Source organism: Glandiceps talaboti, chromosome 19, assembly GCF_964340395.1.
Source record: "Glandiceps talaboti chromosome 19, keGlaTala1.1, whole genome shotgun sequence".
NCBI lineage: Eukaryota > Metazoa > Hemichordata > Enteropneusta > Spengelidae > Glandiceps > Glandiceps talaboti.
This window is the reverse complement of record NC_135567.1, coordinates 2,161,252-2,171,899: the sequence shown is the minus strand read 5'-3', so window position 1 is coordinate 2,171,899 and position 10,648 is coordinate 2,161,252. Positions and strand designations below refer to the sequence as shown.

General features: G+C 34.0%; 1 protein-coding gene across 1 annotated transcript; it reads left to right on the top strand.

Annotated features, from left to right (window-relative positions):
- Window positions 1–1,846: 1,846 nt before the first annotated feature.
- LOC144450250 (uncharacterized) lies at window positions 1,847–6,885 on the top strand. Its single transcript, XM_078140843.1, has 6 exons — window positions 1,847–1,986; window positions 2,437–2,501; window positions 2,699–3,124; window positions 3,951–4,373; window positions 4,937–5,030; window positions 5,332–6,885. The coding sequence occupies exons 1-5, from the start codon at window positions 1,973–1,975 to the stop codon at window positions 5,020–5,022; spliced, it is 1,014 nt and encodes a 337-aa protein (XP_077996969.1). The 5' UTR covers window positions 1,847–1,972; the 3' UTR covers window positions 5,023–5,030; window positions 5,332–6,885.
- The last annotated feature ends 3,763 nt before the right edge of the window (window positions 6,886–10,648 follow it).

The following is a 10,648-nucleotide window of genomic DNA, read 5'->3' as shown; positions in this document are numbered from 1 at the left end:
GAGAATTGCTTATTTCGAGACATAAACATAAACAACACCGTTTTATTTTATTCTATTTTTGAGCAAAATAGTCAATATCCTTAGTTTAACCAGCGATTGGCATAATATCAGCTTGTCGAGTATATATATATTAATTTTTATTTTTCATTTTTTTTTGGGGGGAGGGGGGTTGCTGATTTGACATTGCTAAGATTGCGAGATGTAAATCGCAAGCACCGTTGTAATTACACTGAAGGTAATACATTGGCATATACCCGTGTCTCTTTTAGCATTTGACCAGACCATACTTATAATTATCATCTTCGCCTTAATGTGACAACGACACTGTAGAGAGATGGGCAGTTAAATAATGTATGCTTTAACTATCTTTATTTCAGTATTTTAATCTCGATTCTTTATACATGGCATGAGCACAAAGTGTTGTGGTATAGTAACGTGACAACTGTATTTGAAAACATTCCCAATCGAGCGACGTTCACAACGCAGACGACAGTGTTCGTAGGAAACACAAACCCGTTTATTGAGTGAAAAACTCAACAACCATGTCTTTCATAAGTATTATTCTGGCTAGGTAGTATTTAATGCATTGATCCATACCAGCACACTTACACTGTCAATATACCACATGTTGAATTTGCTAGGCCAAAATCTTGTTCTATACCAGTTTGCGTATTATTAGCAATCTTTGAGATACCATGTTCTAACAGGAATACTTTTGGTGCAGTCGACAATATTACATGTAACACAAGGCCGCCTCGGGACGGGCCAATGATTTTACGTCACTGTTAACTGACACGGCCATTTGATTCCCAGTGTCCATAGAGGTTCCATGTGCCGGCTTCCTCCTGTGTATAATTTAAAAAATCTGTAAACTAATTGTATTATCTCTATTCTCAATTACATTATGTTTAATTAACAAATAGTCAACACACTCCTCATTACTAGATTAGTTGACATTGATTTGTTGTGTCAGTTTACATTTTATCTCCCTAAGGTAACTTTAGAACAATATCTATCATGAAAGTGGGGGTTTTATATGTCGTCACACTTCTAGAGGATGTATATTTTTTATCTTCAAACTTCTCTCCAACATATATAAAAAATGGACTGTGAATTGAGATTTGCAGTAAAGTCGGTTGAAAAACAAAAAACACAAATAGAATTCACATCTAGACTACGTTACTATGACAGCATGCACGTGATTTAACATATCTTTGAATAAGATACATTGTACTAGGGAGTCCGAGTGGTGTAACAAAGTAATGTGACCATTGTCTGATCTATTCTAATTTACCTTCGTGTTTCAAAAGACGAAGAAATAATTATTCAGCTCATGAAGCAGCACTGTCCTTCAAACGTTAGCACTGTATACACAAATAACAAAACAGTTTACAAGTAATGGCTTCCATATATTCTGGAGCGCCACAATAACACAGCTATTGGCTCGTAACAACAATATTGTTGACAATTCGACGGCACAATTGGAAAGTCAAATGTTTAGAGGTTCAAAACAAGCAATTAAAACAGTCAAATCTCCCTGCCACATAATAAGCATAATTGTGAAGAGCTACACTGTCTTCGATGGAAAATGACTAGGACACAAGAACAAGTTATGTTCTTCTTTGTTCACGTTATATTTTGAATACAAATATGTCGATACAAAATAAAGGTTTACCCACAAAAACAAAACTGGTGAAAATCGAAGTTGGAAAAACGCTATTCAACAAAGTTCTAAATACTAGTTAGTTGTGGTAGCATTATGTTTTTACAATTACTGTTGTGGCAACATCATCTTTGCTGCTATGAACAAATCATACTATGGATGACAACACATATGACGTCAATGTATTTGTAAACCAATCAAAGTGTTTAGAAGGCAATATTTCACACATAGCGACCGTGAAATGACGCATATAAGTAGCAGTACCTCTGGTCACAGTCAGCAGTGCCTTGTACCGAAGACTACTGTGTAATGATGACTATCAGGTGAGTGGAAAACTCTTACAGTATTTATCGTTTGGCATAGACTACCAGCAACGAGATCCAAAATTTAAACATTGAAAATCATGTACTTTTAAATTGATCTCTCTCTCTCTCTCTCTCTCTCTCTCTCTCTCTCTCTCTCTCTCTCTCTCTCTCTCTCTCTCTCTCTCTCTCTCTCTCTCTCTCTCTCTCTCTCTCTCTCTCTCTCTCTCTCTCTCTCTCTCTCTCTCTCTCTCTCTCTCTCAGCGCTTCTCAGCGTTTATTAATATTACACACTCGTTAACATTGGTCATTTATAATTTGAAAATTTTGCTGCCTCAGAGGTGGTTTCGTAATCGATAGCCTGTATGTGCTTTACCAACCAGATGGCTGAGAAATAGCATAATTTAATGTTATTGTATTATCCGAACTCGATCGAAATTCACTGACTATTTATTGTGTTTTTTGTTCTAGAATGTGCTTGACTACCACATTTGTGTTCATCCTTGTTGTTGTCATTGTACATTGTAATGCCCAACGTAAGTAAACATTTTGTTGTTATTGTTTTGACAATTCACATGGTGTTTGTGAAGTATTCTTTCTATGATTTCTAGTTGTATTTGAACTTAACTAATCATATTTAAAATATCTATTCATATATTGAAGTGGAAATGTGTCGAAAAGTAATATAAATCAATTCCTATGTTATATTTAAATGTATCTATTATTTTTACAGAGATGGCAGTAGCGTCTACCTCTATTTCAAATGCAGCCAGTGTTACCTACACATCTGGTGGAGCAGCACAAACTATCAGCATCACTTTGGGGTTATCGGAAACTGGAGGTGGCGGTGGAAGTGTCACACAGATTGACGTCTACTTCACAGATAATGCTGACTTTAAAGCTAGTGGAATAACAAAATCAGCTGCAGTGCAGAAGTTATTCTCTACAGCGATTGCCGTGGCAACTGGTTTAACTAATGACAAGACTTTACTTGCTGATCAGACAGTAGATTTAACTATAGATGCAGCCAACTGTAAAGCCTATACACACGTATGCGTTGTTATCACAGCAACTGGTGATATGGATGATACCGATGACTTTGGTTGTCTATCTTTCGGTGCAACTGTCGGTACTGAAGCTGGAACAAAGGATTGTAAAGGTAATGCCAACTTTAATTGACTCATTTTCGTAACCGCGTCGATATATATAGAGACATATCAATGCATACCAAGATGATACCGTATGCTCAAATATCAAACATTTGTATTTTTAAGATGCGAAAATAAATCGAAAATTCAATTTCTGTTGTTACAATCATTCACTGCAGAATCTGTGTTTCTTTTTATGGAAGTCTTATGGCATTACCCATTTCTGTTATCCCCATTTCTCTGCGAACAACCTGTAGATGGATTTAATTAGTGACGGACATGGACTTGGTATATGTTATTTCACATTATTTTTTCAAGTAGAAAGACATAGTGAAGCAGTTTTATCAAATAAAAATCAAAAATAAATACCAAATTCTCATCCATATGGCCACTTTAATATTAAGACCCATACTTATCATGGAATTTAACAGATTACACTGCAACTATAAAACAAATGAAAAAAGTATGAACGTGTGAGGAAGTCAGGATAAACGTCTTGGCGTGTATCTCTGTGGAAAAATATAATTGAATTGGATAACTTAGATTGTATACAATTTAAGAAAGTCTTTAATTATTTTAAAATACATCTCAAAATTATGTTATTCTCCGATAAAGGCCAAACATGGTTTAGCTTGTCAATGTGATTAATGACATTGTCTTGTTTTGTCTTCGTCATATTCTTTTTTTAATGCCACCTAATCATTACTTTAAATTATATTCATGAATTTCAACTAATATCACCTGGTATACATTCTTTAAACACTTGATTATTTTTGCTTCAATACATCTCAGCTACTTTCTAAAAAAAGTGTCTTAATTTCATTTGCTTTTGGATAGATGTGTCAGTAGCATCAACCTCCATTACCAATGCAGCCAGTGCAACCTACACAGCAGGTGGATCGGCACAGACGATCACCATCACTCTGGGGTTAACAGACACAGGCACTGGTGGTACTATCACTAAGATGGACGTCTACTTTACCAATAATGCCGACTTTAAAGCCAGTGGAATTAAGAAATCAACTGCTGTGTCGAAGACATTCAGTCCAGCAATTGATGTGACAGCTGGTTCCACTGATGTCAAGACCTTCATTGCCGATCAAACCGTTGACTTAACCATAGATGCAACCAACTGCGCAGATTATACACATGTATGCGTTGTTATCACAGCAACTGGTGATATAGATGACACCAATGACTGTGGTTGTCTAACTTTTGGTACAACTGTTGGTACTGGAGCTGGAACAAAGAACTGTAAAGGTAATGCACACTTTAATTGACTCAAGTTCTAAACCACAACTATTTATTTGGGGACATAATAATGCATATCAAGACGACAATATACGTTCAAATGAATGTCAAACATAAGCAATGCTTAGATACGAAACTAGAATTCAACTTCTAAAAAGGGTGTAGACGAATATTTAAACAAAAATTGCAGACTGTGAGCAAGAAAACACTGTAAATAATGCACGATGTCTACCGGTCAGAGCTTATATGGTGATTCTTTTGATGTATTACAATATTAATTTTAAAAGAAACTTTATTTATATTTTGTTCATTGACAAACATTTTGATTTTGATTGCACATGATTAGCAGACGTTTAGGAAGAGAAATAAAGTATATCTTGAAACTAAAGGACCTCCTGCAAATTATTCTACAGCAAATTAGTCCAATATGGTGACATTCGTTTGTATCATGGGCTTCAATATCCTTCACATGATTAACATTACTGGCATAATTCTTGCTAAGTTTAATCATTGTGTTTGGATGACAAGTATTTTTGTCATAATGTATATTCACTGTCACTTTCCAATTTCAGGGGACAGTGGTGCTAGCAGTGTCATAGGAAGCGTCCTTACCATGTTCGGTGCATCGGCTGTTGTCATGGTGACATGCATCATATAGTCAGCAAAGTAAGTTAACAGTTCATTTTCGTTCTACGTTTTGTAAGGATATGTACACAATACATTATTTGTTCCCTAGAAAATATAAAGTAGTGTACCATATTTCGAAATGTGATAATGCCAGACAATATAATGTAAATTTAATGTAACACTGTAATACACTATGGCTAGAAAAAAAAATTGTCCAGTATAAGTAAAAGTAAATCAACCATGGATTGTTTGTAGGTTTAAATTGTAAGTGTATCCTATCATATGGTATGAAGCCAACTTAACTAACTACATTTTTCTTACTTATTTTACTTATTTTCAGGAAGTAAGTCGACAAATCAGTATACATTATTAACCAGGATATAACACCGGAATACTTTGTACAACCTTTCCTTCACAATACAAGTTCTTAATAAACTTCACGCGAACTATACAAGCAGTACAGTCCAGTAATAGCGTTCAGTTCTACCATCCGTGACTGAAAGCCGTCGACCGCTGAAACATGCACAGACGCTTTTGTGAACGAAGGGAACGGGACGGACTGCTACTCAACCTTTCCATTCTATAATCGCAAGTAACACATCATGTATGATTGGAGCTATTCAATAGAATTGCTGATTTGAACTGTTGAAATTCGTTTGTCGTTTATATGTCGTTCATCGACTTCAGCAGAACAATAATGATACCACCTCCATACTTCTTCAGTAAATAACATCGTCATAGTTCATCACCATAGTAACTATGTACATCAAGTGTAGTCACCTTTGATGACATTTGACTGTTAAATTATCCAACCGGTCTACAGACTCTCCTACACTCCCAGATCGGGTGATCTGTCTGCTGGGACAGTTACTCCGACAATATCTATGTGTGATTGTCAGCACTCTCTGGACTAAGGGATCGAGCTATTCAACTGCAGTTACCAGGTGCTGTTACTCATTTTATATAGGAGATTGGCCATATAAAACTTTTCCTAACAAAAGAAATTCAACACAGTACTATAAATGGGCTCAGTCTATGTTGGTATGTTATGTGTTTACTTGTTCATATGTTTGTTTATTTTTCTGTTTATGTCTTCACAGTTAGTGTTACTACTATATATCCATATAGTTCGACTTACTTTCTTATTAAAAATATTGACTTTCTTCCAACCGTCAATTTGAATGTTAAACATTTTCTACTGCTATTCCCATTGCAACAAAAATAATTATGCGCCTGTACAAGACTACCCGGTTGATTGTTCATTACACAATATTTTCTTATTCTCTCATTTGTATTCCTTACTTTGTCACCATCAAAATCAAAATCAAATCATTTTCATCGTAGGATCAGCAGTTGCAGAAATGAGTGTAAATAAACCAAATCTTCAAATTAAGGAACGAACACAAAAACTAAACAATGTCGTAAGGATATATGCCTTAGTTTGAACAAAAATTTACTTTTACAAATAAAAGCAAAACGTCTTTGATATGATCAATTTCCAATTAATATGTTTGACCATGAAAAACGAAAGAAAAGTTTTGTGAACATACACATGAACAAAATTCTTTGACTATTTTTTATCGACTTGAAATTCCATGATAGTATTTCTAAATCAGCATGTTGGCCTTTATTTGAAAAAGTTATGCAAATAATTGACATGGAAGCATGTAAATTATAGAAACACACAGAGTTTTTGAAACTGTTTTTCTACGACTACATGTCTGATTGAAATAACACAACTTCAAGTATTTTGAAAAGTACACGTCAGTAAATTTCATTTTTTTTATACGAAACAAAAGTCTGATCTTGGCTGCAATATTATGTACAAGTCTCCGGTTGAAAAAACATTGTATGCAGAAAATGTTATGCATTTGAAACTTTTGATTTATTTTGTGTTAGGTTTATTTATTAACATGCATTGAATTTAATTGATGTGTAGAATTCGCATATCATTAAAATTTAGTTTTGAATAATTGATTTAATGTAGCAATGTACTCTAGGCATTTGTGACAACTAGTGTGACGTCATGACAAGTGCTAGTAGATGACAGCATTTGACAAACCCGGTATTGGATATTTATTTTAGATTAATCATATGTGAATGAATCTGTACTTGTTTAGTTACACTGGTTGGAGTTTTAATGAAGCAATTTGGCACAATATTTGATATAGAAATTTAAAGATTAAAAATATATTTGGGTTCAAAGATCCAAAGAAATTGTCCCCAAGTCTTTTATTTGACAACGACCCCGTTTTACGCCTTTAGTCTATATTGCTCATTGAATCAACCTCGAAACACTTATATTTGCATATTGTAATCTCCAGTTACTCGATAGCTGAGTTGATAAGAAACTCTGTATACAAGCTATCCTCTGGATCCGTTCAAATCTGTGATAGACATTACATTGGCATTGAAAGAGTTCTTGTAATAATTTCTTTATTTGCAATGTACCTCGACTAGATGGCAGATGTTTTTGTCTGTACATGATTTTTATGGTGGAATAAAATGTGTTTAATGTACAAATAACTTGTCTTTCATACGAGAGAGAGAGAGAGAGAGAGAGAGAGAGAGAGAGAGAGAGAGAGAGAGAGGGTGATACAGACGGAGTCAGAGACAGAGACAGACAGAGAGACAGTCAGAGACAGAGAGTGTGAAATTGTCGTTAATGATACTAATTGTGGACGCTTAAATTGTTTTCTGTAAGTGTTGCGTGTATAACAATTGCAGTCACAAGTGGAGCAAAAGTTTGTCACAACAGTCCCTGTAATGATAATGAAAGTTACAAATGGTCGACCCTGAACTAGAAACAAACAATTTGTGTTTACAATAAACCAGTGTAAAAAATCCATTTGCAAATAAACAATTTCACTATGTGGTACATGAATTATGCCAAACAGATAAAATATCTTCAATTTGGGTAATTAAGATGGGTAATAAAAGGAGGCGCAATACCTGTGATTTGTATAGATATAAATGTAGTAGAAATCACGTGACTAACATGTATTGGAAAGTGTGTGGACAGACGCCACATTATAGTTGGGGGCGCTGTCAATATCCTTAAGTAATAGATTGTCAATAATAACACACGCCAGAGAGTAATATCAACATTACCCAGTATCACGTGAAAACATGTTTCTACATAAAAGAACTAAAATGCTTATTTTCATTATTGATCTATTTTGGAACACTGCTAATAAATGAAACTAGCGGTGTTAAAGTGGCCATGATCAATCAGGTTATATAATGGGTAACACCAAATAAACTGAATAATTTCATGTAAAATACCGTTCTATTCAAATGTCTTCAAAACTACTCATCTTCATCTAACTGTCTTTGTATACCAATTGTGTCGTCTACTGAACAGTAGTATTGTAATGCAGTAAAGGTGTATTCGTGATGACGATCAATCGATGCATTGTTCTTCTCTATGTCATCGGAAACCTAAAATTACATGTGGTTAGTCAGTTACTAGTGGAGCTGCCCACTCACTCGCTCGTTTCTGGTTTTCCTGTTTTCTTTTGCCCGGCCAACCGCCCGCCTGCCGAATATATATATGTTTGACTTTCTGTCCGTATGAATGTCTCGATATCTGTGTTAGTCTGTTTATCTGTCTATCAGTATGTCGGTTTGTCTGAATGTATGTCTTTTAATCTGCCTGCCTAACTGCTTTTCTGTCTGTCTGTCTGTCTGTCTGTCTGTCTGTCTGTCTGTCTGTCTGTCTGTCTGTCTGTCTGTCTGTCTGTCTGTCTGTCTGTCTGTCTGTCTGTCTGTCTGTCTGTCTGTCTGTCTGTCCGTCTGTCCGTCTGTCTTTCTGTCCGTCTGTCCGTATGTATGTATGTATGTATGTATGTATGTATGTATGTATGTATGTATGTATGTATGTATGTATGTATGTATGTATGTATGTATGTATGTATGTATGTATGCATGTACATGTTTGTATGTAGGTAGGAAGGTATGTGGGTAGGTAGGTCTGTCTGTCTGTCTGTCTGTTGTTTGTATGTATATATATATATATATATATATATATATATATATATATATATATATATATATATATATATATATATATATGTTGAGGGTAGAAGAAAATCAAGTCGGGTTTTTCGTCTCTACAAGCCTGTTTCGTGAGTAAATCACTCGTCAGGAGATGTTGACAACATATACTCCGCTCTGCGTGCAGACGTATCGAGCACTGTACTACGGACAAATCTTACCACTGACTTCCTATATATATATATATATATATATATATATAACTCGGTGAGTATCAATCTGCTAAGACAGTGCTCTATACCGCAGTGGCAGAGCGTAATAACTATATATATATATATATATACATAAAAGTGAAAGAAGACGAGTCTGATATTACATTGTGGAATTACACTACGGACTTTTTCACCAGTGTGGTTTAATAGTATTCGTTAGCTATACATTCTGCTTTATGTATATAACTTATGTGTGTTCACTGACGGCTGTGTGTACACAAAGTATATATATAATATATAAATATATATTATAAAAAATAATATAAATAATATAAATATATATTATAAATGTATATAATATATATATATATATATATATATATATATATATATATATATATATATATATATATATATATATATATATATATATATATATATATATACAATAGTTTGCAATATTTGTTTTTTACTTTTTTTACTTTACTTATATGGCACCCGTGTATATGTCCATCAACCTAAATTAAATGTTGGCATTTTAGGGAGCGGATGTAATTATGCAGTATTGTCAAATTACGTTACAATGGTAGCATACGGTTTTAACATAGGGTGATACAATTGGAAATGATGTATTTAGGAAATAGCTAGTTATTAATGTTACTTGCCAGATGGGATTGTCACAACAGTATATTTAATGGAATAGAACATATGTATGTTTGCGTGAACGCTACCTTGTTATGTTCAGTCATTTAAAAATGTACCTGTGATAGTGTGAATTACTTAACATGCTAAAAAAAAGGGCTAATCCTGCTTTGAAGTTTTTGTATGAGGATTGGGTATTTATTTTGGATTTTTAATTTAGAAATCAATTTCACCATGGTTTCCTGCTTGACAAATCAACATGGAACAACATATGCAAACGTTTTACACCTTTTGTTTTTAGCTTTTTTTGCAATTTAATGACTTGCAAACACAGACTTGGTCAATGTTCATTTACACTATTTTTTCAAACATGAAGCCGTGATAAAATGTTTTATAATTAAAAGTCAAAAATAAATACCAAAGCCTCATCCATATGGCCACTTTAAACAGTGAGTAACAATAGTGTACATATCCTAAATACAGGTCTTTGTACGTTGATTATGGTGTTTTTATATTCCATTCTGCCATGTAGGCTTAGTCGTTATTCATATATATTGACTATAAAAATCATATATTTATGATGATAACCAGAGAATATACAGACTCGTTTATCTACATAATCGCTGTGAAATAGTTACTACCTGTCCGTGACATGAAAGAGACGTCTGAAATATGTTTTATCAGTAGACATTTATAAATATTTTGATTATATGGTTAGTTTGTGGGAATTAGAATTAAATAGATTGATAATATACATAAAGTAATAAATGCCGTACGAATAAAGAGGAACGGGTATTCAGAGAGGTC